This window comes from Chelonia mydas, chromosome 2, assembly GCF_015237465.2.
Source record: "Chelonia mydas isolate rCheMyd1 chromosome 2, rCheMyd1.pri.v2, whole genome shotgun sequence".
Lineage (NCBI taxonomy): Eukaryota > Metazoa > Chordata > Testudines > Cheloniidae > Chelonia > Chelonia mydas.
In genome coordinates this window covers 3,090,510-3,116,991 of record NC_057850.1, presented here as the reverse complement: position 1 = coordinate 3,116,991, position 26,482 = coordinate 3,090,510, and the positions used below count along the sequence as shown (strand labels likewise).

Here is a 26,482-nt window from a genome sequence, read left to right as displayed (position 1 = left end):
GGGACGGCGGTGCCTGGTAGCCAATGAGAGGGCAGCCCTGGGGATCGGCGTCCAATGGGACCGAGGGGGGGGGCGGGCTCGGTACGAGCCCAACGCGGCCGGACGGGAGCTGGCGGCGAAGCGGGGGGATGAGCGGGGAGCGGAGCCGGGAGATCCGCCGTGAGTGCGGGGGCGGGGGATCGGGCCGGCCCGGGATCTGGGGCGGGGGTGGTATCGGTGGGGCGGGGATGTGTGGGGCTGGGGTACTTGGGGAGGGGGCATTGGAAGGGGTGGGGCGAGCAGGGGGTGGGGCGGGGGGGAATCGGGGTGTGTGGGGGTCGGGGGCTGGGGGGGTGAATGGGATGGGACAGGTGGGGATCTGAAGGGGTTTGGTTGGCGGGGATGTGTGGGGCTGGGGTACTTGGGGAGGGGGCATTGGAAGGGGTGGGGTGAGCAGTGGGTGGGGCAGGGGGGAATCGGGGTGTGTGGGGGTCGGGGGCTGGGGGGGTGAATGGGATGGGACAGGTGGGGATCTGAAGGGGTTTGGTTGGTGGGGATGTGTGGGGCTGGGGTACTTGGGGAGGGGGCATTGGTAGGGGTGGGGTGAGCAGTGGGTGGGGCGGGGGGGAATCGGGGTGTGTGGGGGTCGGGGGCTGGGGGGGTGAATGGGATGGGACAGGTGGGGATCTGAAGGGGTTTGGTTGGTGGGGATGTGTGGGGCTGGGGTACTTGGGGAGGGGGCATTGGAAGGGGTGGGGTGAGCAGTGGGTGGGGCAGGGGGGAATCGGGGTGTGTGGGGGTCGGGGCTGGGGGGGTGAATGACATGGGACAGGTGGGGATCTGAGGGGGTGGGGTGGAGGGATCGGAGGGGAGTGTGGTGGGGCAGTGGGTGGGGATGTGTGGGGCAGGGGGATGGGGAGTGAGTGGGCCGGGCTGGGTGTGGATCTGAGGGGGTGGGGCGGGGATGTGTGGGGCTGGGGTACTTGGGGAGGGGGGATTGGTGGGGAGAGTATTTGGGGGTGGACTCATTGAGCTGGGCCCTTGGGCTGGGGATTGGAGCTGGGTGGGGAGTGGGATAGGGGAGGTTGTCAGGTATTTGGAGATGGGATCATTGAGCTGGGCTCTTGGGCTGGGGCAGTATTTTGGGTGGTGGGATTTAGGGTTGGGGTCCATAGTTGCCTACGTAAGACAAAGCCCCTAATATCATAGAATCTCAGGGTTGGAAGGGACCTCAGGAGGTCAGCTAGTCCAACCCCCTGCTCAAAGCAGGACCAATCCCCAACTAAATCATCCCAGCCAGGGCTTTGTCAAGCCTGACCTTAAAAACTTCTATGGATGGAGATTCCACCACCTCCCTAGGTAACGCATTCCAGTGTTTCACCACTCTCCTAGTGAAAAAGTTTTTCCTAATATCCAACCTAAACCTCCCCCACTGCAACTTGAGACTATTACTCCTCGTTCTGTCATCCATCTTCTTTGGAACCCCCTTTCAGGTAGTTGAAAGCAGCTATCAAATCCCCCCTCATTCTTCTCTTCTGCAGACTAAACAATCCCAGTTCCCTCAGCCTCTCCTCATAAGTCATGTGTTCCAGTCCCCTAATCATTTTTGTTGCCCTCTGCTGGACTCTTTCCAATTTTTCCACATCCTTCTTGTAGTGTGGGGCCCAAAACTGGACACAGTACTCCAGATGAGGCCTCACCAGTGTCGAATAGAGGGGAACGATCACGTCCCTCGATCTGCTCGCTATGCCCCTACTTATACATCCCAAAATGCCATTGGCCTTCTTGGCAACAAGGGCACACTGCTGACTCATATCCAGCTTCTCGTCCACTGTAACCCCTAGGTCCTGGATGGGGCAGTGAGTGGAACAGGCTGGGGGAGGGGTGGAGATGGGTGGTCTCCTGGGGTGGGGGGAGCCCTGGTGGGTTTGGGATTCTTGTGACTGGCACAGGGGTGTAGCTGGGACTGATGGGGGAGCCAGATGTGAGAGGGCAGGGCAGGGCCTAGGAGCGGGGTCACAGGAGTTCACCCCCTGGGACTAGCCTGGGGACCCTGCCCTTAGCTCTGGAGGGGTTGGCTGGGCCGGAGGTGGCCCCGGGCTCTGAGTGGGAAGGATGCACTGACAGAACCTGGGCTCAGCTCCTGGCCCTGACACCAGCTTGCTGGGCTACCCTGGGCACGTCCTGTCCATCCTTCTCTGGGACTCAGCCCCCAAGGGCTGATGGTGCTTCCCCACCTGCAGGGAGTGCGCAGACAGGCTGGGGGTCGTAGGAAAACTTGTCCATGGTGATTTGCTGCCCTGTGCTGGGCGCTCCCTTGGTGCCTAGTTAGGTGGCCAGTGACTGCGCCAGAGGGATTTGGTGCTAACAGGCTGCAGGGGCGTGACTGGTCGCTGATGGTTTTTCTCCTGCTGCCCCACAGAACTCCAGAAGGTGAAAGACAAGGCCCAGAGGAGTGGGAACCTGAAGGAGGAAGCTGTCATTTGTAACCAGCTTGGGGAGATCTTGGCTAGACATGGTGAGTGGGTCCCAGGGCCCTGCTCCTGGTGGGTGAGGGTGGCCGGCTCGCTCCTGTCTGTCTCTGGTGGCTGAGGCTGACTTTGTGGGAGATGGGGCCTGGAGAGCCCTTTGCCCGTGTAGGTATTGGGGCCCTGCCTCTGTGCCGTGCCCCCCCCCCCCGCCCCCCACCGGCCCCGCGAGTGCCACATGCACAGGCCAGGGGTGAGATGGGATCTCTGCGCTAGGATCGGGGTCGCCCCTCTCACACCGAAGCAGGTCGCTGGCCCGTCTGATGCCCTGTCTAGCGCTGCCGGTGCATGCTGCCGCAGGAGAAGGTGGAAAGGCGGGTGGTGTGGTGCAGCGTGGGCAGAGGGGATTCCGTCTGTCCCCCGTGGGGACCACAGTGTCCTGTAGCAGGATGTGCGATTGCCCCACGTCAGGGCCATCATTCCAAAGTTAGTCACTGTGAAGTTCTCTAGGCTGTTTTTTGTCCCCACTGCTCTGGTTATGTTCGTGGAGGCCGGGCGGAGGAGGGCGCCTGGCGCTGGGATGGCCCTTGGTTCCTGGGGAGTTAAGTCCAGAGGCTGGGACCAGCCCTGTGTCTGCCACACAGCCGAACTTCCCCCTGCTGGTGGTGCCTGAGGAGCGGGGTTGGCGACCACGCTCTCCATCCTGGAGCTTTAGGCTTGTTTGGGTGCACTGGGCCCAAGTCATGGAGCGCCTCGAAGATCAGGGCTGAGACGCTGAGCTGGGCTCTGTTGTCCGGGAAGCCAGCGGAGGACGGGCGTGAGGTGCTGGTGGGAGCCTGTGGCGCTGAGGAGATGCTGCAGCGTTCTGTACTTGCTAGAGTTTCCTACGTGCTGAAGGCTTCGTGCCCAGGTGTGCCGCATTGCTGGAGCCCAGCGGAGAGTCAGTGTAAGGCCAGGAGGGACAAGCACATTATCTCATCTGGCCACCGGCACCTGCCCGCTGACCCCAACAACCGAAACAAGGCCAGTGCACCACAGGAGGCTAGGCTGGTATGGGCAGAGAACAGGAGGGCCCAAGCAGCACCATGGCCCATATAATCCTGGCAAGTGACCCACACCCTCCAGAAGAAGGTGGAAACCCCACAATGTCCCTGCCATTGTGATTGGGGGGGAAATTCCTTTCTGACCCACGTGTGGCGATCAGTCAGACCCAGAGCATGTGAGCAAGGCAGCCCAACCTTGTAGCACGAGACTCAAGGAGCTCTATTCGTTGGCTTAACGTGACAGTTAAGGGGCGACTTGATCAGTTGATAAGTACTTACATGGGAGGCACGTATTTAATACCAGGCTCTTCAGTCTCACAGAGGAAGGTCTAATGGGATCCAATGGCTGGGTGTTGAAGCTAGACACATTCAGCCTGGAAATAAGGTGCACGTTTTTGACAGTGAGGGTCATTAACCACTGGACCAATTCCCCAAGGGGTGTGCCGGATTCTCCACCACTGCTCTGCTCTGGGACTTAGGGGCAGGGCTGTAGCCTGTGTTACACGGGGGGTCAGCCTGTATGGTCACACTGGTCCCTACTGGCCTTGGAATCTATGACGAGGAGAGAGCCCCAACGCCCCCTCCCCCGAATACGTTAGGGGGTGGATAAAAATCCCTTCCTGTCCCCTGCAGATCACCATCGGAGACCCTGAAGCATGAGCATTAGGAACATAAGACAGAAACTGGAAGGGTCCCCAGAGCTACCAAGCCCTGCCCCCGTCATCACAAACAGCCCCCTCATACAATTACACTCCTAATTTTGCCCAGCTTGCTCTCAAACCTAACAAAGTTGTTTGTCCCCCACAACTCCTGGTGGGAGGTAGTTCCAGAACCTCCCTCCCCTTCACTGCCCGCCTGAATTTATTCATGGCCATTTGTTCTCAGGCCAGCATTGTCCTTTAGCTTCCCTAGCTCTTCCCCCTCCCTGGGTTTACCTGCCCGACGTGTTACCAGAGAGTAAGGAGATCCCCTCGCAGCCGCCTTTGTGCCACGCCAACCAAGCCAGGCTCTTCCAGTCGCCTCTCCTGAGCCAGGCCCTGCGTTCCCCTGACAAGCCGAGTCGCTCTTCTCTGCCCCTTGCCCAGTTTGAATTCACCTTTCGTGGCCGTGAAATTATACTCAGTATTCCAGATCCGCCCTTCCCAGTGCTTTGTACAGTGGCATGAACGCTCCCCTCCCTCTACTGGAGAGACCTTGCCTGAGACAGCCTAGGATCGCATTTGCCTGATTCATGGCTGCCTCATATTGGTGGCTCCTAGTCACCCTGTGACCAACCACACACTCAGGTCTCTCTCCTCTTCTGTCACCTCCGGCTGATGAGCCCCCAGCTTGGAGCAGAAATTCTTACGATTAGACCTTAAGTCCATGACCTTGTCCTTTGTACAACTGAATTTCATCCCATTTCTTCTACTCCAGTCTTCAAGACCATCTAGATCTTCCTGTCTAATATTCTGATCCTCCTCCAGAATGACCATCCCACCCGACTTCATATCATCAGCCAATTCCATTCGCCTGCTTCTGCTTTTTGTACCATGGTCATTAATAAAAATCCAGACTAAAATTGGGCCCAAGACTGATCCTTGAGGAGCTCCGCTTGGAGCCTCCCTGCAGTCTGATCATTCTCCTTTCAGCACAATCCGTCGCCTTTTCCCCTGAAGCCAGTTCCCTTTACCTTCCAGTCCTTGGGCTGAGCCCCATCTTCTCTAATTAAACTAATTTCTCATGTGGCACCGTGTCTAACACTTTCCTGCCATCCACGTGTATTAGATCTGCTGAGTTTCCCATAGCTAGAAAATCAGAGGTGACGAGGGTCATCTGCTCTCACATCCCCAGTGCTGAGTACACTTCAGATCGGAGCATCGGAGCCCTGAGAGTACACTTGCATCCCCAATGCTGAGTACACTTCAAATTGGCTCTCATCTGGGGCCGGGGTTAGTGTGTCTCCGGTGAGTGCCGTGGCTAATGAAGCAGGTGCTGCCCCACCCGCCTTGGGCAGCAGGTTCGCTTCCCCCTCCACCCTGCCTCCTTTCTCTGCTCCCGGCAGGGCGGTACCGGGAAGCACTGGAGGAGCACCGGCAGGAGCTGCGGCTCCTGGAGAGTGTGGAGGACGTTCTTGGCTGTGCCGTGGCCCACCGGAAGATTGGGGAACGCCTGGCTGAGCTGGAGAACTACGAAGCTGCACTGAAGGTAGGAGGGTGGGCAGCTGATCTGCCGCGGGGATCGGGACTCTCCAGGGAATGGGGGTGGAAGCTGATTACCCGGAGCTCAGCCCCCTGAAGACTGCAGTGTGGGGGTGGTGAGGGTGCAGCGGGGCAGGGATGAGGGGGGAGAATAACTGCAGAGGTTTAAAGGGGAACACTGGGGCACGTGGTGGTAACCTCTGAGCTGTCAGCCCCGGAGAGCCCAGCTCAGAGCCAGCCTGGATCCCCAGGGCTTGGGGGTCTCTGCTGAAACCCGCTCACAGTCCTGCCCCCTCAGCACCAGCGCCAGCACCTGGAGCTGGCCCGCGCCCTGTCCGACCACACCGAGCAGCAGAGGGCCTGGGCCACCATAGGCCGCACCTACATGTTCGTGGCTGAGAGCGGCCAGGCGGGCGAGGCACTGCGGGAGGCGGAGCAGGCCTTCATGAAGAGCCTGGCCATCCTGGAGGAGAAACTGGAAGGTGAGGGCCTGGTGGGCGTGCGGGGCTGGGAGCTGCGGGGCACAGAGCCAGGGCAGGGGGGTGCGGAAGGGCTGCCAGCTGGTGATTGGAGCGGCCACGGGAGGAAATGCCAGTCGGGTTCCCCTGTGACAGCCTGGCTGGGTAATCCCAGTACCCACACTTCACCCATTGTCCCCGCACCAGAGCTGGGATCCTCCCGGTCCCTGAGCTCCATCTGCTCCCTGAGGCACAAAGGGACAGAGCCTCGGGCTTTCGTCTGGCCTGCCAATCTCCTTGTGCCGGTTTGCAGGGCTCCGGCTGGAATCTGCAGGCCAGGCCCATGGCGCCAGCTGTTCCTGGTGCCTGTTTGACAACGAGGGATTGTGGGATATACAGGGGCACTTAGGGGACTTCCAGCCCTATCTGACCTCTACGCCAGGGGTCAGGCAGGACTGTGCCCTAGACTGTCCCGGCGCTCGCACCCCTTCCCTTGGGAGATGATTCCCCCGGCGGATCCAGTCAGCCACAGGACTATGTTTCCTGACATTCAGCCTGGCTCTTTGTGGCAATCGTGCTGTTCCTGGCCCCCTGGGTCCTGGAGCTCCTGCCTGGCAGATCTGGGTGGGTGAGGAGCAGGGACGTCCGGAGCCAGCTGGGTAACGGGCTGGCTCTGGGTGTCCCAGGGATGGTGCCGCAGCGGGAGCTGAGCGAGATGAGGGCCCGGCTTTATCTCAACCTGGGCTTGGTCTATGACAGCATGAAGGACCAGGCCAAGTGCAATTGCTACATCAAGAAGAGCATCTTCATCTCGGAGTAAGGCCCTGGCCCCTTTCTCGGGGGGGCGGGGGGGAGAGGAGAGGTCTCTGCAGCCCCACCGAAGGCCCCTTTCCCGGGGCATGCTGGGAGGCCCCTTTCCTGGGGAAAGAGCTTGCACGTTTCCCCAGAATTCAGCCCAAAGCCCTGGCCCACCCTCTGTTGCTGCGTGTGGCTGTTGGATGAGGGGGAGCCCGCTGATTGCTGGGGCTAAGGGGTGTGGCGGGCCGGGTATGTGTGTATGGGGGGGCGTGACCCCGAGTCGTCCCTGGCCATGACCCCGCCCTCCCTCCAGGCAGACTCGCCTCTACGAAGACCTGTACAGGGCGTACTTCAACCTGGGCAACATCCACCTGCGGGAGGGGCAGTACTCCAAGGCCATGCGCTGCCTGGAGCGGGCGCGGGACTGCGCCCACACCATGAAGGAGAAGTGCATGGAGAGCGAGTGCTGCGCCAGCATCGCCCAGGTGAGCGTCACCAGCTGCTGGGAGGCAAAGGGGCAGCTCCCCCCCCCCCACACCAGCGAGGGGTGCGCTTTCTCCTGGGGTGGCTGTGAGCAATTGTACCTCCCTGGGGGCTCATCTGCCCTCCCCTTCTCTGAGCCTGGTGCCCCGGTGCCTTGCAGGTGCTCCTCAGCCTGGGGGACTTTGTGGCCGCCAGGCGCTCGCTGAAGAAGGCCTACGTGCTGGGCTCCCAGCAGCCCCAGCAGCGCGAGAGCATCCGCAGGAGCCTGCGATACGGTGAGCGCGCCAGAGCCGAGCTCCCTGAAACATGGAGCGCAGGGCCGGGCTGCGGGGATTGGGTGGGGGGGATCCCCTGCGGTGTCTGCTCCCCAGGGCTCAGCACTGATCTTTGCGAGACTGACTAGGGCAGGGAGCCCTGTGGCTCTGGGGGCTCAGCCCCAGAGGAGATTCTCGTCTGGACCGCCTGGTTGTCAGTACCTGGCCCGGCCCAGCCCCCTCCCCTCCAAATCCCCTTCTATGGCTTGTGGCCCATGGAGCAGTGCCCCCAGCACCAACCCCCTCCCCACAGGCACGCCCAAGGAGAGGAATCGCAACTGCTGGGGTGCAGGGTTCGAGGCTGGCACAGGCTCTTCCTCCCAGGGGGTGGCCTCCAGGGCTCCTGGTAAGTCCCTGACGTGGCCCCCCCCATGTCACCATGGGGCACCTGCTTTCTGTGACTGAATCCAGAGCCAGCCCAGGTGGGTCTGGAAGGAAGCTCAGCAGCTGCCCAGAGGATGGCCGGTGTCCCATAAGCCTGCTGGCTAGGTTGGGTGAGGGGGACCTTGCGGATCCCCTGCCTGCCCTGCACCCCTAGGGGGTGAGAGCTGCCAGGAGGCCTGCCCAGGCCTGGCGCCCTGAGTCCCTGGCGCATGCTGCTCACGCTGCCGGCCTCTCTTGCAGCCCTGACGGTGAGCCGTCTGCAGGAGGCCCTGGAGGAGGCCACGCCCGGCGACCTGCAGGCAGCCCTGGGCCTGTGCGAGCAGCTGGGGGACCTGTTCTCCAAGCACGGGGACTATCGCCGGGCTGTGGAGTTCTACGAAAGGCAGGTGAGTCAGGGGCTGCTCGGGCAGGGGGCAGGACAAGCTTGCCCCTAGGCTGTGGGGCCTGTGCCGGCGGGCATCCTGCATGGATAAGGGGCTCCCCCTTCCTCCTAGCCACTTCCGGGGTGCTGGTCTGGAGAGGGGCCCTGCCAGCCGCTCTAGATTCACACATGGGGCGTGGGGTGTACGAGCCGGGGGAGTGAGCCCTGGGGCAGGGCGGGCTGGCCCTGGGCAGGGTTGGCTGTGTGGCTGGGCACCCCTGGGCAGAGCGCGCTACAGACCGTGTCTCTCCGGGCAGCTGCGTTACGCCGAGACCCTGCGGAGGCCTGAGCAGGAGCTGGCTGTGATCCACGTCTCCCTGGCTGCCACCTACGGGGACCTGAAGGAGCATGGCCAGGCCGTGCAGCACTACCAGATGGAGCTGGCGCTCCGGCGCGGGAACCCGCTGGAGGTGAGCGGGGCAGCCTGGACTGTGCCCGGAGCCCTCAGCCCATGGAGACAGACCCCCACCCAGGGGGAGGCCAGGTCGTGCTGGGCCCGGGTCCCCATTGGTATGTTAGGGGAAGCTTGGCTAGCAGGCAGAGCCTGGCTAGGGCCCCACGGAGCGGGGCAGGCAGAAGGGCCAGGATGGCAAAGGGCTTTACCTGCCCCTGCTGGCGATGGCGGGTGGGCACACTGCCAGCGGAGCTCAGCTTCTGGCGGGCAAGGGAGGAGCCGGGGGGCTGGACTGGTGCCGGCAGGCTGAGCCCAGCCCCTGACCCGTTGTCTCTGCACCCCAGGAGGGGAAGACCTGGCTGAACGTCGCCCTGGCCAGGGAGGAGGCCGGCGAAGGCTACGAGGCGCTGGAGTCCTGCTTCCGGAGCGCGCTGCAGTGTGCGGAGCGGGCCGGGGAGCCCAGGCTGCAGGTGAAGGCGGGGGAGGGCTCTGAGCCGCTCCCCAGCGCGGACTCCAGTGCTTGCCTGCAGCTGGCAGCGCCCCTCTCAAGGTCCCGCAAGCCAGGGACTGAGCTGGGAATGGAATCCAGGAGTACTGCCTCCAGTCCCCTGTCCTAACCACTGGACCTCACTGCTGGGGCCTGCTGCTGAATGTGTCACTTTCCGGCCCCCTCCCCCCCACCCAACATGCAGCCCCTCCTGGCTGCCCCCGCTCCTCGCTGGCACGTGCCCAGGAAGACTCCATTTAGCCCACCTACCAGGGGACGCGGCTTCTCGCTTCGCCCGGGAGCCCAGGCTGTACCCAGCTGTACTCAGCATTGCAGAAGCCGTGGGGGGGGGCGGTGGAGGGAAGGACGTGGGGTGCTGGGGCCCTGAGCTGAAATGCGGCCAGTGCAGCTGGGACTAGACTCGTGGGGAGCCCCACCTAGCCAGCGTCCCCCCGGCCTCACCTATAGCCCTGCCTGCTGGGCTGGGCCAGGGGTTGGGGGTCTGGGAGCTGCCCCGACGGCTGGTGCCTCATCCCCACTCACTGCAGCGCCCCCAGCTGGGCCAAGCCAGGGCTCGGGGACCCGGGAGCGTCCCACTCCCAGCCAGGGCTCCTGCCTCCTCCCCTGGCCCCCCTTCTGGGGCAGGGTGATCAGCCCATCTCCCTTCGTCCCCCAGCGGCAAATCCTGCGGCACCTTCACCCCATTCAGCAGAAATGGGGGTGCCCCGAGGCCCCCGACACGCTGGCCAGGCTGCAGAGCCTGTGCCGCTCGCAGGGCTGGAGCGCAGCCGGGGACAGTGACGAGGAGGAGCTGGAGAACAGCGAGCCCCTGGAGGAGAGCGACCTGGAGCTGTCTGAGAGCGGTGAGTGGGCGGGGGAGGGGAGAGGGGGCAGGGGGGGTCCCGTGGACCCTGGAGTCGAGTCCTGACAAGTGAGCGGGGCGGGAATGTGGTGGGTGGGGCTGTAGCCCCGTATGTGCCTTGCCTGGCACGTGGGGCCCCATGTCTGCAGGGTGGGGGGCTGTATTGTAGCCGGCTCCCCCGGCTCCGGCCCTCCCCCCACCCAGCGCGGCGGTACCTCACCCGGGCCTGTGTGTTCCAGACGGGGAGGAAGACGACCTGGACGGCTACAACAAGAGCGTGCCCGGCCGGCGCAGGATCACCAAGGTGAGGCCGGGGTCTGGGCGCAGCGTTCTCACCCCGGGAGACTAATCGGGGGCCGGGCTGAGACCCCGCAGGGCTCATCCCGGGCAAGGGCTGGATTGCGGGTGGGGGCGGGGCTGCGTGGAGGTTGGCGATGATGGGGATCTGATCCCTCACCCCCCATGCCCCTTCAGTGGAACCGGCGGAACGACCGAGGCGAGACCCCGCTGCACCGAGCTTGCATCGATGGGAACCTGCGCCGGGTCCAGTTCTTCCTGGAGCAGGTAGGAGACGGTCCCCGGCTCTCAGGCACCGGCCCCAGCAGGCCCCTTCCCTGTCGCCCCGCGGCTTTGGGGTGGTGCGGGTGGCTGGGGAGCTGGCTGGCACTGCAGAGGCCCTTCATCAGAACATAAGAACGGCCGTACTGGGTCTGACCCAAGGTCCATCTAGCCCAGGATCCTGTCCTCTGACAGGGGCCAGTGCCAGGGGCCCCGAGGGAATGAACAGAATCATCAAGTGATCCATCCCCTGTCGCCCGTTCCCAGCTTCTGGCAAACAGAGGCTCGGGACACCATCCCTGCCCATCCTGGCTACTAGCCACTGACGGACCTATCCTCCATGAATCTATCTAGCTCCCTTTTGAACCCCATTATAGTCTTGGCCTTCTCAACATTCTCTGGCAAGGAGTTCCACAGGTTGACAGTGCATTGCGTGAAAAAATACTTTCTTGTTTTAAACCTGCTACCTGTTAATTTCATTTGGTGACCCCTTGTTCTTGTGTTATGAGAAGGAGTAAATAACACTTCCTTATTTACTTTCTCCACACCAGCAGTGGGCACGTTTTAGCAAGGGCTGAAGGGATCCCGCTGGCGATGGAAGCGCTGGGGTTGGTGGGTGGTCCCGGGGGGGGGAAGGGGTTTCACAGCTCTCCCCATCAGGACTTCTGGCCTCAGTGTAACCCCCCATGCCTGTTTTCATGTCTCTTCCTTCCTGGTGTCAGGGTCACCCTCTGAACCCGCGGGATTACTGCGGCTGGACCCCCCTGCATGAGGCCTGCAACCATGGGCACCTGGGTGAGTGAGGGGGGGCAGTGAAGTCTGGGGCAGGGAGCCAGAGGGGCCGTGTCACCGCTGCCTGGCACTAACTGCTGGCTCCTGTGCCCAGAGATCGTCCGGCTGCTGCTGGAGCGTGGCGCCTCCATCGATGACCCCGGGGGGCCGGGCTGTGAGGGGATCACCCCCCTGCACGACGCCCTCAACTGCGGCCACTTCGAGGTGGCGGAGCTGCTGCTCCAGAGGGGTGCGTCGGCGGTGCTGAGGAACGCCAAGGTGAGGGCAGGGGCTGGGCTGGGCACACCCCGCCTAGCTGCAGGGTATATGTGTGGGGCAGTGCCCTGGCTCCTGGGGCCAGGCTGGCAGCAGTCTCGCCCATGGCCTATGTCTCGCCCCGCGCAGGGCCTGAGCCCGCTGGGCACCCTCCAGGAGTGGGTGAGGATGTACGGCAAGGACCTGGACCAGGAGACACGCCGGCGCTGCCGAGCCATGGAGCGGCTGCTCAGGGAGGCCGTGGCGGGGCGAGGTGAGGCCAGGCTGGTCGGGGAGTGAAGCTGAGGGGCGTCTCCAAGGGAGCAGCATTGGGTGGGCCCCGGCCCCGGCTCTGGCTTGCTCTTTCATTTTCACCTGGTGCCCCGGCTTCTCTGCTGAGCCCTCAGTGCAGCTCCCAGACCCACTGGCAGGGGGCAGGCTGGAGTCCCCTGCCCCTGTCGTCCTGGGGAGCGCGTCTAGCCTGGTACCAGGGGCTGCCTTTCCCCCTCCCCGTCTCCCCGCTGTGCTCCGCAGCCCCTTGCTCTCGGGGTGTTTGGCCCTGGATCTGGGGGCCATGGGCCCAGCTCACGGGGTCTCTTGTCGCCCCCACAGCACCTGATGCAGCCCCGCCCCCCCGGGACATTCTGCAGAGCCAGCTGTTTGATGCTGAGCTCTCGGAGCCTCTAACGCTGCGCCCCTCTGCTCCGGCGCCACAGCCCCGGAGCGGGGGCCCCTCCAAGGAGCCCCCTGCGCCCTGCGGGCTCCCCAGTCAGCATGGTGGGAAGGGGTCAGAGCGCAGGGCCGAGCAGGACGACTGCATGACCCCACTCCGGCCCATCAAGAAGAGGCAGCGGCTCCTGGGCCAGAGGGAGGATTGCCGGACGCCGGGGTTCCTGGTGCAGGAGGAGCCTGAGCTGCCCACCCGTGGTGGTGGCCAGGCGGAGTATGAAGCAGCCATCCGTAGCGTGGGCAGTGCCCAGTCCTGCCTGGGCACAGAGCCGGTGCCGTCCGAGACCCCTGCGAGGCCGGCCCTGATCCCAGCAGACGAGTACGTGGGGGACGACTGGCTGGAGGATGACCTGAGGGCGAGCCGCGAGCCCCGCAAGAGGAGCCGCTGGGGCCAGGGGGAGTCGGGCTCGGACTCTGGAGACGCCACAGGGCCCGAGAGCGACGGCGGGGCCCCCCCTCAAAGGAGGAGGACCCGGCAGAGCCGCCTCACCCAGATTGTGGACAGAACAGTGCTGGGCCGATCCCGCGGAGGCTGCGCCCTGGGGGCCCCAGAGACCGCTGCCACCCCTGCCAGCCTGAGGCCCACGGACAGCAGCCGAGCCAATGGCCTGAGAGGCAGTGGAGAGGCCCCGGAGGTGAGGCGCCCGGGGTGTTGGGCTCACAGTGAGGAGGGCGTGGGGTACCCTTGGGGTGTCCTGTGTGCCTTGACTCCACTCTCCTGTCCCCAGCTCCCTTCGCTGTCTGCAGCCCCCGCTCGGCCGCCCCCCATTCGAGTGCGTGTCCGGGTCCAGGACAACGTCTTCCTTATCCCCGTGCCCCACAGGTGAGAGCCGGCTCGTGGCCTTCCTCCCGGTGTGGCCCAGAGCCCCTGGACCTTCACCCCAGGCCTCGGGGGGCAGGGGGGCGGGTGGAGTCCTGCCCCCTGCAGGTCAAGTGTGAAGCAGCATTAGCAGCACCCTCCAAGGGGTCTGGCTCCTAGGCAGCTGCTGGGGCCCATCCCCCTGGGCGAGGGGTTGGCCAAGGGGGTCAGGTGCTCGGGGTAACACCGCTCTGAGTAGGACGTGATCCCCCTCACAGCCACTGGGGAGCGGGGCGGGGTGGTGCCTGCGGGGCCTAGTTCGGGCTGAGGAGACCGGTGGCCTGTAGGGGGCGCTCCGCCTCAGCCCCTCCCGTCCCTTGCAGCAGCAGCGAGAGCCGCCCGGTGGCGTGGCTGGCAGAGCAGGCGGCCCAGCGCCATTACCAGACGTGTGGCCTGCTGCCGCAGCTCACCCTCAAGAAGGAGGGGGCGCTGCTGGCGCCCCAGGACCTCATCGTGGACGTGCTGCAGAGCAACGAGGAGGTGAGTGGGGGGCGTCCGAGCCAGCGTGGGCACCTCCTGGGTCGAGCCCACGTAGCTCCCCCGCAGGACGCCGAGGGGGTCGTAGTGGGGCTCGTCACCGTGGCGTCTGGGTGTCCGGACGCTTGGGTTCAGTGCCCATCCTGTGCCAATGGGACTCTCCTCTCCCTTGCAGGTGTTTGCAGAGGTGCAGTCCTGGGACCTGCCCCCGCTCGCCGACCGGTACAGGAAGGCCTGTCGCAGCCTGGCCGTGGGTAAGAGGCTGCCTCGGGGACCTTGCTGGCCCTGCTCTGGGTGGGCGCTGGAACCATCGGGCACAGAGGGATCCAGGTCTTGCGGGGTTTTGTAGGGCCCTGGGGCAGTCAGAGCACCCCCTTCCCCCGTGTGTGGGATCACATTCTGGGGGGTAGAGCGGGAAGGACAGTCCTGGGGTCCTGGCGCCAGCCTGGGATTGGGACCCTGCTCTGCAACAGCTTCCCTGTGGGGTCTTGGGCAAGTCCCTCAGTCTCTGGGCCTCTGGCTGTGGAAGGGGGTTGGAGGCAGATCTCCAGCCCCACGGCCGTGCGACGTGCCAGAGAAAGGCCAGTTCAGAACCTACTGAAGGACACTCGGTGCTCTCGAGCCCCGGGGAGCTGGGCTCGGCCCGAGGGGCCATCAGTCGTGGCCGACCCCTGTGCAGCGCTGGGGGCGCTCTCCCCCTGGCTGTGGCTCCAGCCTCCAGCTGTCAAGGACCCTCAGCAGCAGTTCGGGTCCTCCGGTGCCCCAGTGGGCCTGGGGCGACCTGCCCTCACCTGCCCTGTCTCCGCGTTGCAGGCGAGCACCGGCTGCTGCTGAAGATCATGGAGCTACAGGAGTCAGGCCCCTCGTTCAGCGCCTGCGGCCTCTCGCTGCGCCAGCCCCACCTCGCCCCACTCCTGCGTGCCCTCAAGCTGCAGACCTCCATCCGGCAGCTGCGGCTGGCTGGGAACGGCCTGGCCGATGGCCTGGCCGCTGAGCTGCTGGCTATGCTGGGCACTATGCCCAGCCTGACCCTCCTCGACCTGTCAGCCAACCAGCTTGGGGCCGAGGGGCTCCGCACGCTGGCAGCAGGGCTGCCCGCCCAGACGGCCTTTCAGGTAGGGCTGGGAGCATGTCCAGCATCCTCTCCCCCGCCCCAAGACTGGGCAGGGAGCACGTGGTGCATCCAGCCCCGGTGTGGAAGAGGCCCTGGCCTCACGCCTGAGCCCTAGAGCCACAAGCAGGGGCTGGGGACCCCCAAGCTGCCCTCCCTGAGTTCCAGGGCTGCCCTGATCAGTACCAGGTGCTGCACTGGTCCTGCAGGCCCTGGATCTAGGGAAGGGGAAACTGCGTCCCTCCTGCTGCCGGGGAGTCTGCCCCTAGGGCCCTGGCGGGGAGGCACTGGGGGTCACTTAGGGAAGGAGGCCCACATGGGGGGCTCTGCTCCCACTGTCGCTTCTCCCCCTGTGCCCCTCACCATCAGGTTGGTGCAGCCCCCTGCCCGTCTGATGGCACTGGGTGTGCGGGGCAGACCCCAGAGGGTTGGGGGTGACCCCCCTGTCCACCCAGCAGCGCTGACTCCTGCCCCCCATCCTGCCAGAGCCTGGAAGAGTTGGATCTCAGCCTGAACCCCCTGGGAGACGGCAGCTCCCAGGCACTGGCCTGCCTGGTTCAGGCCTGCCCCATCCTGACCACGCTCCGACTGCAAGCGTGCGGCTTCACTGGGGCTTTCCTGCAGCACCACCGCCTCCTGCTGGCCGATGGCCTGAAAGGTACATGTCCCCCTGAGCAGGGAAGGGCACTGGCCACGTGGCAGAGGTCACTGCTAGCCTCCTTGTGCGCGATTGCAGAGGCATCTCTAGGCTAGGGACCCCTATGAGTCCCCAGAGGGACTTGGGGGAGGGTGAACAGCTCTCAGCTGGGGGGACGAGTATGGCTCTGCTCATGGAGAGAGTCCTGATCACTGTCCAGTCCCAGCCCAGCTCTGCTGATGCCCCTCAGTCCTGCCCCATAGCTCCCCGCGATCCAGCCCTGGGCTCCCCCACTTCTGCCAACGCCCCTCAGCCCTGCCCCACAGCTCCCCGCTCTGCTGTTCTCTCCCAGTCCTGGTCTGTCTGGTACATAAGTTTTGCATTACGCAGCTGCGGACAGGGCCTCAGGCGAGCTCCCCAACTCCCTTCCCTTGCCCCCACGGCTGCAGGCTCGCTGTTAGTTCGCTGTCTCTCCCTGGCCCAGGCGCTGTGCACCTGAAGACCCTCGCGGTGTCCCACAATGCCCTGGGCTCCACTGGCCTGGAGCTGCTGCTCAGGAGCCTGCCCTGCACCACCCTTAGCCAGCTGGAGATCGGCTCGGTGGCTGCCCGGCTGGAGGAGCCTCTCATGGATCCGGTGGTCAGGTACCTGATGCAGGTAATGGGCCCCAGGCTGGTGCAGGGGCAGCTCGGGGGGAATCCTGCTGTAACCCTTTACTGGCTCCAGGAATTGCCAGAGTATTGCTCGTGGTAAGAACATGGCTCCGGCCACTGACCTCGGCCCCTGCGCTGCAAAGAGACAAGGTCCTTCCTCAGGAGCATGACCATCCAGTGCTCCTGGTTCTGCTTCTCCCAGGTTCTCTGAGGAATCTCAGGTGTTCAGCGGCTCCAGGCCCTTGCTTGAAAGAAGGGTTTGGCCCCTGCCCCGTTCAGCTGGGGTGTGGCTTTGGGATCAGTTCCCCTCTGTTCCCTTCCAGGAGGGATGTGCTCTCACCCACCTGACTGTGTCTGGGAACCACCTGAGTGACGAGGCTGTCGAGGAGCTGGCCAGGTAAAGGGCAGTGCTGGAGTCTCTGGGCCTGGGGGTTTGTTGGGCGGGGGCAGATGGTTGTGGGGTATGGGTGTGCTGCTGACTGTGAGGGGCTGTGATGTGGAGCTGAACTGGGAGCCTGAACTTCATCCTGCTGGGTCCTACCTGGAAGTGACCCCCCGGATCTCCTCCGGCCGGGCCCATCCCTTGGTGATGGGGGCCAAGAGTGGGCGGGGCTGCTGTATAGTAATGCTTTGTTCAATGTCTAGTTGGCAGCCAGTATCAAGTGGAGTGCCCCAGAGCTCGGTCCTGGGGCCGGTTGTGTTCAACATTTTCATTAATCTGGAGGATGGCGTGGATTGCACCCTCAGCAAGTTCACAGATGACACTAAACTGGGAGGAGAGGTAGATACGCTGGAGGGTAGGGATAGGATACAGAGGGACCTAGACAAATTAGAGGATTGGGCCAAAAGAAATCTGATGAGGTTCCACAAGGACAAGTGCAGAGTCCTGCACTTAGGATGGAAGAATCCCAGGCACTGCTACAGACTAGGGACCGACTGGCTAAGCAGCAGTTCTGCAGAAAAGGACCTTGGGATTACAGTGGTCGAGAAGCTGGATATGAGTCAGCAGCGTGCCCTTGTTGCCAAGAAGGCTAACGGCATATTGGGCTGCATTAGTAGGAGCATTGCCAGCAGATCAAGGGACGTGATTATTCCCCTCTATTCAGCACTGGTGAGGCCACATCTGGAGTACTGCGTCCAGTTCTGGGCCCCCCACTACAGAAAGGATGTGGACAAATTAGAGAGAGTCCAGCGGAGGGCAACAAAAATGATCAGGGGAACTGGAACACATGACTTATGAGGAGAGGCTGAGGGAACTGGGATTGTTTAGTCTGCGGAAGAGAAGAATGAGGGGGGATTTGATAGCTGCTTTCAACTACCTGAAGGGGGGTTCCAAAGAGGATGGAGCTCGGCTGTTCTCAGTGGTGGCAGATGACAGAACAAGGAGTAATGGTCTCAAGTTGCAGTGGGGGAGGGTTAGGTTGGATATTAGGAAAAACTTTTTCACTAGGAGGGTGGTGAAGCACTGGAATGTGTTACCTAGGGAGGTGGTGGAATCTCCATCCTTAGAGGCTTTTAAGGTCAGGCTTGACAAAGCCCTGGCTAGGATGATTTAGTTGGGGTTGGTCCTGCTTTAAGCTAAGGGTTTAGACTAGAAGACTCCTGAGGTCTCTTCCAACCCCGATATTCTAAGATTGTGGGTGGGAAGAGTGAGGCCGGGGGCTGTTTGACTCAATTCTTCCCTCTTGGTTCCAGGTGCCTCCTGGTGTGTCCACCTTTAGTCTCACTGGATTTGTCTGCAAACCCCGGGATCACCATTGTGGGCTTGCGGATGCTGCTGTCAGCCCTGGGGGAGAGGAACCAGGGGCTCCGCTCCCTCAGCCTGGCAGGTGAGGGTGAAAAGGGCTTGGAGCTCCCCAGGTCACTGGGGGGGGGTCTAGTGAAGGGTCCTGCTTCCCAGTCCCTGGCTCTAAGAGAAGTGCTGGGGCAGGGGGAGAAATGCAGTCCCTGCTGGGCCTGTCATGAGACTGACCCTGGGCAGGGGGCTGCGAGCACCAGGACTGGGGTGGAGTGGAGTTAGCTCTAGAGCCAGCCTAGGTCACAAGTGCCACATCTCCCTGCCTACCTGGGGGATTCCCAGAGCACCCAGCAGCCGGGGAGTGACCTGGCTGAGCTGGTGTGGCCCAGGTACTCCTCTCTTGGTGGTGCGCAAAGGGGAGCAGGTCAGACAGACGCAGCAGCTGAGCTGGGGGGGTCCAGGACTGGAATAGCTGGGGGCTGCAGCTGATAAAGGGCACGGGCAGAGCTCAGAAAGGGACCATGGGGATCACCCAGCCTGACATCCCTTTCCCTGGGTCCTGCATTCCCTACACTGGCACAATGGCCTCTTTCCTTCCCGCAGGCTGCAGCGTGCGAGGCCCACTGGACAGCACCACCTGGGCCCGGGTCTCTGCCAACGTGCGCGAGTTGCGACTCTGCAGCCAGCAGCTGAGCAGGAGCGACCAGCGGGGCGTGGGCGAGTCCTGGCGTGGCCCCGCGGGCACCTCTCTGTGCGCAGTCACTCGGCACCACAAGCTGTTCTGCAAGAGCGTGTGACGGGACCTGCCTCCTACTGCTGTATAGATCCCTCGGGGCCTGCTTGACTCCGTCCTCGGCCATCCCTGGAACTGCACCGCTAGGGGGCACTCTGGAGGTCGGTCCTCCTGGGCGGCAGCAGCCATTGGCAGAGGGGGTGTCTGGTGGTAGGAGGACGCAAGCACTGGCTGGCCTGTGCCAGCAGCTGTTCTGCACTCAGCCCTGGCCCACGGGGAGAGGGTGCAGGGCCCTGGCTGCTGGCGCTTATCCTGCCATCTCCAGGTGCTTGGGGGCCCTTTAGCTTTGCCCCGCCTGGCACCTCTGCAAGGTGAGAAGGAAGTGTTGGTACTATCTTATCCAAAGGAGGCAGGATGCCAGACGCTGCGATCCGTGGAACTCCCTCCAGAACTGTCCACACCATGGGGATTGCTCAGCTCTGGATCGACAGCCTCTGCTGTGGCCAAAGGAGGCAGCGAGTTACCTGGCCCGCACTGCTCACAGAGCGATGGTGGGAATTCCTAGTGCGCTGCTCGAGAGATCACTTACAGTCCCAGCACCGCCATACCTGGGGGTGGCTTGTGTTTTCCTGGCACAGCAACTGCCCTGGAGCAAGTTCTGAAGGTGACTGAGGCCCTGGGGCAGAAAGGTCCCCCCACTCGATTGCCCTGGGAGCCTGACTCAGAGTGGGTTGGGGGGGGGGGGTGTATTTTATTTGTCCTCTAATCTTCCTGTAATCCAGTCCTGCAGGGGGAGGTATTCGCATCCTCCCCAGGCTGTAGGGGTTCTGGCCCCACCCTTCCAGTGGCCACTCGGGCTAGTTCAGACATTACAGGTTATTTATTGACTGTCAGGTGCTTTTCCTGGGAGCACAGGGCTTGCTGCTCGTGGCCCCGGGGCATCGGTTAACCATGGTAAATAAAGTGCTGCATTCCACCAGCTCTGGCCTTGGCTGCTCTTCTCACAACTCTCCCCATAAGCTGTGACACAGACGTGGTTGTGGCTCTCCCCCCCTCCACAAGGCCAGCTGCTTTATCTACTGCCAGAGCAGCACCATCTGAGGCTGGCCAGGGTTCTCCCTCTCCCTGCAGACAGGAAAGGAGAACAGGAGCCAGCTTAGTGCCTGGGAGTGCTTTGGACATCTGACCTGTCTGGTCCCAAGTCAGCCGTGCACCAGCTATGCCTCCTGCCCCCAAGCCCAGCACCACACCACACACGAGCTGCAGTGTGAGGGCCTTTATTAGTGCAGGTTTGTACAAGTCTCCTCCCCTGCTCGCAGGGCCGCCCCACAGCCCAGCTGCAGCAAGGGCCAGGTGGGCTCCGGCCAGAGGAAGGCTGTTCACACAGACTCCGCCCCACAGGCTAATGCTAGGACAGCTACAGCCAACGCCCCTCCCAGCAGTGGCGGGAAGGGAGGACAGCATGGCAAACTCCACACCACCCATGAGTGTGCCCTACAGCAGGGCAGTGGAACGGAGCCCAGCGGTCCCCGCCTGAGCGCTATACATGGGGAGGGGCTCCCAGGAGGTGGGCCGCTGGAGACACCAGTCCAGGGGGGTGCTGGTCCAGGCTCAGGAGTGCAGGAAGCGGTTGAAGGCGTTGTAGGCTGATTCCAAATCAAACAGCATCTGGCGCACTTGGGAGTCATCCAGCTCATCCGAGGCAGACATCCCACTCAGCGTCTGCAGCCTGCCAGGGAAGAGTCAGGGGGAGGGTCCAGCCCTGAGACTCCTCCCACTCCAGGGCAGGAAGAAAGCTCTTAACAAGGGGACTGGGCTGCACTAGCAGGAGTGGGAGAGGGGCAGGGAATAAAACAGACTCATCCCTCTACAGTACTCCTTTTCTTTTTACGAATACAGACTAACACGGCTGTTACTCTGAAATCCCTCTACAGCGCTGACCTAGGGGAGAGCCAGGATCAACCTGGGGCTCCTCCAGCCCCTGCCCAATCCCTAGCTGGGCATGATGATAAACAGCCCCTGATCAGAAACATGGCAGGTTGGTGCCAAAGATCATCTTACCACGAGCCTCCACCCCGGCGTTGCCCTGACCTCCCCCAGCAAAGGGAATGCCAAAGGCACTCTGCCAACAGGCCTGCCTGCAAAGCAGCCCTCCTCAGCCCGGTGGGTGGAACAGCCCTCTCAGTTCTGCATAAGACCCACGGGGGGCAAGGCAGGCCCAGGCCTCTAGCATCCCCTCTGCCTGCCTGCTTGAGCAAACAGAGATAGCAACAGAGGAGGGGCCCCCAGAGAGCCATACTCACCACTGGTTCACTTTCTGTCGCCCCTCGAAGTCAGGGGGCAGGTGGCTCATGCGGTTCATTGTCTCCATCAGCTCCCGCAGGTCCGGCTGGATCTGGGGGCACAAACACATACAGCCTGAGCCTTTCCTGCCCCACACCCCAGGACTGGCTGGGATAACCCCACCCTATGGGGCAGAAAGAATCCTCCCTCTACACCTCACTTCATGCAGGAATCTCTCCACACAGCCAAGTGCTGATCCCAGTAAGGAAGCCTCCACGCCCCCTTCCCATGGCAATTAGCATGGCACAAAGTCATAGCCCATCGTTCTACAGGCTGTTCCCCTTCCCTCTCCTGGGCCAAGGAGGAGATGCCTTGGGAAGCCAGCCGGGGCGCAGGCTCCAGGCAGAGTCCTCAGGGACTCAGCCTGCCTGTCTCCCCCAATCTCACCTCATCCATAGCTCGGATCTCCAGGCGCAGTTTATCCATCACCGTGATGAAAAGCTGGAAGAGAGAAGAGACACCTCAGTAAAGGCCTGGAACCCCAGGGAAGTAGGGGAACGGCACCTGACAACCCCAGCCCTCCTAGGACAGCCCCCTGAGCATGGGCAGTGCGTAATGGAGGCTAAATCTCCCCAAACCTCTCACCGCCAAGGTGGAGCGGGAGGGGGACAATAGTGGTTTTGGGGCCCCTGGAAAAATCCCCCCTAGCCATGGCCCCGGGGCTGCAGGAACTCTCGCTCCCTGTCCCCACGGGGGGAGGGGGGGGGAGACGGACCAGGACAGGGCTGCGGGTGGAAGGGGTGGAACGGGGAGGGGCTCAAAGCTCTAGGTGGGACACGGGTGTGGAGAGGCCAAGCTCTCAGCCCCCCAGGCCAGGGAGCTGAGAGCAATGAGTGGAGATGTGGCCTTGGCCATAAGAGGCGGAGCAGGGGGCTAGCTTCCCCAAGGGGAAGCTTCACCCGCCACCCATGCCCTTGAGAATCGGCTGGTCTAGACACACAGTGCTGGCCAGCCCCGCGGGCAGAGTCCCAGAAGCACTGGGTACAGGGATTACAACACACGCAGCCCCTCGCCATGGGCAGGAACGTACGGAGACGATGTCAGCAATGCAGCGGTTCAGGTTGCCTTTGTCATCCTTGATGGTGATTGGCCGATCCTCCTTGATCCTCTCCATGGCCAGCGGGCAGTCAAGCTGCAGGAGACGGGTCAGTCACAGCGAGCCCCGGGGAAGCTCGGCGCAGGGCAACAGGGATAAAAACCCCAAACAAGCAACATTTCCCTGAGAAAGCTTCCAAGCACGGGACGGGGGTTCCACGCTCATGTTCTAACCCGGGGGTGGGGGAGGAGAGTGCAGGCCTGGGCCGGTAAGCTGGGGGGGGGGGGGGGGGGGGGGTGAACTCACTGCCCCAGGGCCAGGAGCCTCTCTCTGTAAACCTGGCGAACAGCTGAGTGTAACTCACCACTGGAACAATTTTCCCCAGGTCATGGTGGATTCTCCATCACTGACAGTTTTTAAATCCAGACGGGCTGTGTTTCTAACAGCTCTGCTTTGGGAATGACTTGGGGGCAGGTCTCTGGCCTGTTTTACACAGGAGGTCAGATGGGATGGTCACACTGGTCCCTTCTGCCCTTGGAATAAACAAATCTATGTAGGATTTCTCTCTTCCCCCTCTGGGGAGTGGAGTCTAACCCAGTCAGCAGCGGTACATCTAGGACCACAGCCCCCCCATTCTAAGGGTTCCCCTGGGATTCCTGTCTCAGTGCCTCCCCAAGCTGGAGTGCCAGAGAACTTAACTCACCCGGAACTTGCGGCAGAATTCATCGATGGAGCCGATCTCGGAACCCTGCACCTGTTTGAAGGCAGCTTTGTACTGGACCAGGAGCCGGGAGCAGGCTGCAGTGTACCTGGGGCAGGGAAGAGGATATGGAGTAAGAAGAGCTGCTAACAGCCGGAGCTGCTGATGCCAAGCAGGAGGGGATCACCGAGGCTGAGTACATAAAATAAGCAAGAAACTTCCTTAGGGGAAGATGAGTTCACGCGTGTAACAGTCCCCAGGGCAGGGGTGGAGCCCCAAGGCCTGAGGCTGGCGGCCCGCTCTGGATGGAACAACACTGCCTGGCCCCAGGAAGTGTGTGTGGAGGGAGGGGCGGGGTGGAAGCGGGGGAAAGGGTGAGGCAAGGGGACCTAATTGGCTGTTTTGATGATTTTCTGAGCCCCCTCCCCACAAGGAGGAAACATCCCCTCCCCAGTGTGTCTGCAGGATCTTGGGGAGCAGAAGTCACTCTGCTCCACTCAGTAATGGGAGACATCCCTGCTGAGGAATCCTGTCAGCTCGGCTCCCCGCCGCCCCACGAGAGTCCAGGCTGGAAATAAGAGCAGAGCCCGGACTCACTCGTTGGGAGAGACGCAGTCCTTGATGTAAGCTTTCTCCAGAGCCTGCATCGTCTTCACCACTGCAAACAGCTCAGCCATGTTATCGTACCTGAAACCAGAGGGCAGAAGCCTGTGAGGGCGCACAGCCCGCGGATCCCCCACTCACACCCTCTGCGATACACCCCCTCCCACGCCCCCAGGAACGGCACAAAGGCTCTAGCATTTCAGGGCCAAGGGCGACCACTTGCTTTTTCCAGAGATGACATTTCCACCTACTCCTTCTCCCTGGGACGCAGCCTGCGCTGGCCAGTGGCACAGACAAGACAAAAGGGCTCTCAGGTCTTTTCTGGCTTGGCAGGGGCAGGACACCAGAATAGAGAGCTCCCTGCACCGTCAGCTCCAGCGTCTTCAGAGCAAGGACCTCACTGCAGCCAGCAGCTTGAACTCCCGGTACACACACGGCAACACAGAACTGCGTACATGGGACCCACAGGAAACCCATTCCGCTTGGGATGGACTCACTTTTCTCGCTCCCGTGCATTCTTATACAGCTTCACCTCCTGCAAGGACAGCAGACACACACAGCACATCAGGCAACGTCACAGCCTCTGAACCGAAACCCACGCGCACGGGCTGGGGGACGGGGACACAGCTGACAGACGTGGAACCTCCTGCATCCTCTCCAAGGGGCAGAGGAGACGGGCTCCAGAAGAACCCTTACTGGGATGGAGATTGGGGGCTGCCTGTGTCCTCAGGAGCATGGGGTCCCTGGATGCCCCAGGATGGAGGGGCGCGCATCCATTTGCAGAGCACAAACCCAGCTTACGCTGGAAGGTCTTTCTGCCTCCTGTGCCAGAGGCGGAGCAAGGAGGGAAACACGAGCGAAGCGCTACTCACCTCGTACAGTTCCGGCTTATTCCCTGGGGCTGAAAGAGAGAGAAACCCGTGAACCGCAATAGCCCCAAGGGCTTTCCAGCGATTCCCACAATGAAACTTCTCCCTGGTCACCCTGCGTTACGAAGGCCCAGTGCGGCAGCTCCTCAGCCCGCGAGCTACTGGGCGACTGCTACCCGAGAACCCCACAACCAGCTCCAGGACAGCGAAGGCCGGCTGAGAGCGCCTGCTGGCCACCGCCCATTGCTCCCAGCCAGGGAGCCAGGAACAGCCCCCCAGGGGAGACTCGCAGAGATTCAGAGCTGCAAGGGACCTCGAGAGGTCACCAAATCCAGCCCCCTGCGCTGAGAGAGGACCCAGACCATCCCTGACACGGGTCTGTCCAGCCCGGTCTGAGAAATCTCCAGTGATGGATCCCACAGGCTCCCCGGGGGGCCTGATCCAGAGCTGGACTCCCCCGAGAGTCAGGCACCTGCTCCTAACCGCCGACCCGCACTGCGCCTTGTGCCCCCGGCCGCGGCGCGCAACCCTGAACCCGCGGAGCCCGGTCCCGCGGAGCCCGGCCGAGCGCGGACACGCGGCGCCTCGAGGCAGCTCCCGCCCGACCCCGGCCCGCTCGGGGGGCGCCGGGCCAGGGCCGCGGCCTTGGGTCCGGGCACTGGGCCTGGCCAGGGAGACCCGGGGCCGCCCGCAGCGTGCGCCCGGGGGCCGCGCAGCCCAGGAGCGGGGCCGGGTCGGGGCCGGACTCACCTCCCAGACCCGGAGCGGCGGGGATCCCGTGGAACATCCTGGCGGCGGCGGGGCTCTGGGAGGGGCAGAGAGAGGCGTTAGCGAGGGGCGGCTCCGGCCCGAGCCCAGCCAGGCCCGACACCACGGCGAGGGGCTCAGCCCCGGCCGGGCCCCGACACACCCCGCGGGGGGGGTGGCGCCAGGCGGGGACAGCCCCGGTCCGGCACCCACAACGGATAACGCGCAGCTGCTTCCGCCGCCCCCCACCCCGACCCACCTGCCGGGGCCGGGCTCCTTGCTGCGGGCCGCTCGCGGGCTTCCGGGAAAATGGCGTCGGAGCCCATCGGGCGCTCGACTCGCCGCGCCTAGCGGCCCATCGGGCGCTCGGGGCTCGGCCCGGCGGCCTGGGGCTCGGCGGGGGTGGGGCGTGGCGCGAGGCCGGGCGTCCGTTCTTTGAGCGGGAAAGGGGCGCGTGCGCGGGGCTGGCGCGGGGCGGGAACGAGGCTCGAGGGCAGCCGGGGCCAGCGCCGAGGGTAGGCTGCCCGGTCGGTCCTGCTGACCGGACCCTGGCACTGGTGTGGCCTGGCGCCGCCGCGGAGAAGCGGGGGGCTCTAGAAACCGGCGTGTCTGACCGGCGTTGGCAGGCCGGTTTCTAGGCGGGCTGGCGGGGGGCCGGATTGGGGGGGGGGAACCTCACCTCACCTCCCCTCCCCTCCCTGCCAGCGGTGACGTGTCTGTCCCAGGCTCCGGCTGCTCCTAGGCGCTCCCTGCGCTGCCCCCGCCTTGAGTGCCGGCTCCGCAGCTCCTATTGGCTGGCGACTGCAGCCAATGGGAGCTGTGGGGGCGGTCCCTGTAGGTGGAGGCTGTGCGCAGAGCCGCCCGCCGCCCCTCTGCCTAGGACAGAGGTTCCCAAACTTTATCAACCTGTCAACCCCTTTCACTAAAATGTCAAGTCTCGTGAATCCCCTCCTAAAAATGAATATTTCCAGGGATTTTCTCCTTTACCTGAGTATAAATTATAAAAGCAGTGATCCTGGAAATGTATAATTTGTTTTTATGACCTGCTTATTACACACTATTTATTATTATTATTTATCATTACAGTATTTTATTACATTATGAAAAAGGCAATACTCTTCCAAGAGCTCACTTTTGTAGCTTGTATCGCTTTGAAGAAGCCTGTTATAAGACAAGGCCCCTCTGTTTCATCAAGGAGTAGCAGATGTGAAGCAGCATGAAGGGATTTAAGAAGCCAACTCAAAGAGTTCTTCATACACAAGCACTCAGGTCTTGAGCAGTCCAGGCAAACGACGCACGTTACAACGAAGTTTAAGCTTGTTCTTCATCATAATTTTAAAAACAATACTAGCTGCCCATTTAATTTTAAAACCAGCAAAAAATATCCACCTC

The 26,482-nt window shown here is 62.8% G+C and overlaps 2 protein-coding genes across 9 annotated transcripts; one reads left to right on the top strand and one right to left on the bottom strand.

Annotated features, from left to right (window-relative positions):
- The first annotated feature begins 58 nt into the window (after positions 1-58).
- On the top strand, positions 59-19,771 carry TONSL (tonsoku like, DNA repair protein). Of its 6 annotated transcripts, none has more exons than XM_037891825.2 (26): positions 59-159; positions 2,402-2,497; positions 5,535-5,677; positions 5,969-6,152; positions 6,815-6,944; positions 7,240-7,411; positions 7,570-7,684; positions 8,348-8,493; positions 8,786-8,938; positions 9,267-9,392; positions 10,086-10,272; positions 10,511-10,575; positions 10,746-10,835; positions 11,552-11,624; positions 11,716-11,879; positions 12,006-12,129; positions 12,468-13,219; positions 13,313-13,407; positions 13,770-13,923; positions 14,096-14,174; positions 14,734-15,035; positions 15,518-15,689; positions 16,153-16,325; positions 16,645-16,718; positions 18,017-18,150; positions 18,663-19,771. In XM_037891825.2, the coding sequence occupies exons 1-26, from the start codon at positions 129-131 to the stop codon at positions 18,854-18,856; spliced, it is 4,128 nt and encodes a 1,375-aa protein (XP_037747753.1). In that variant the 5' UTR covers positions 59-128; the 3' UTR covers positions 18,857-19,771. The 6 variants fall into 6 exon arrangements, 4 of the variants coding, with proteins under 4 accessions (XP_037747753.1, XP_037747752.1, XP_037747754.1 ...); XM_037891824.2 differs by having other exon boundaries at positions 80-159; positions 13,767-13,923; XM_037891826.1 differs by lacking the exon at positions 18,663-19,771 and having other exon boundaries at positions 100-159; positions 13,767-13,923; positions 16,153-16,312.
- Positions 19,199-25,493, bottom strand: VPS28 (VPS28 subunit of ESCRT-I). 3 transcript variants are annotated; one of them, XM_037891829.2, is made up of 10 exons: positions 25,350-25,465; positions 25,094-25,148; positions 24,347-24,375; positions 23,972-24,009; positions 23,469-23,558; positions 22,875-22,980; positions 22,166-22,267; positions 21,523-21,576; positions 21,096-21,187; positions 19,199-19,917 (listed from the first exon to the last, which is right to left on the bottom strand). In XM_037891829.2, the coding sequence occupies exons 2-10, from the start codon at positions 25,128-25,130 to the stop codon at positions 19,869-19,871; spliced, it is 597 nt and encodes a 198-aa protein (XP_037747757.1). In that variant the 5' UTR covers positions 25,131-25,148; positions 25,350-25,465; the 3' UTR covers positions 19,199-19,868. The 3 variants fall into 3 exon arrangements, with proteins under 3 accessions (XP_037747757.1, XP_037747756.1, XP_037747758.1); XM_037891828.2 differs by lacking the exon at positions 19,199-19,917 and adding an exon at positions 20,054-20,521 and having other exon boundaries at positions 25,350-25,493; XM_037891830.2 differs by lacking the exon at positions 19,199-19,917 and adding an exon at positions 20,432-20,569 and having other exon boundaries at positions 25,350-25,463.
- Between the last annotated feature and the right edge of the window lie 989 nt (positions 25,494-26,482).

What these genes read in the sequence shown, in the direction of transcription:
- TONSL (XM_037891824.2), top strand. Translation starts at nt 129, where the DNA reads ATGAGCGGGGAGCGGAGCCGGGAGATCCGCC. An exon ending in GGAGATCTTGGCTAGACATG is followed by an intron (nt 2,498 to 5,534) that starts GTGAGTGGGTCC and finishes TGCTCCCGGCAG; the next exon opens with GGCGGTACCGGGAAGCACTG. An exon ending in CCTGGAGCTGTCTGAGAGCG is followed by an intron (nt 10,273 to 10,510) that starts GTGAGTGGGCGG and finishes TGTGTGTTCCAG; the next exon opens with ACGGGGAGGAAGACGACCTG.
- VPS28 (XM_037891828.2), bottom strand. Translation starts at nt 25,130, where the DNA reads ATGTTCCACGGGATCCCCGCCGCTCCGGGTCTGGGAG. An exon ending in AATGCACGGGAGCGAGAAAA is followed by an intron (nt 23,559 to 23,971) that starts GTGAGTCCATCC and finishes CTCTGGTTTCAG; the next exon opens with GTACGATAACATGGCTGAGC. An exon ending in AATTCTGCCGCAAGTTCCGG is followed by an intron (nt 22,268 to 22,874) that starts GTGAGTTAAGTT and finishes CGTCTCCTGCAG; the next exon opens with CTTGACTGCCCGCTGGCCAT.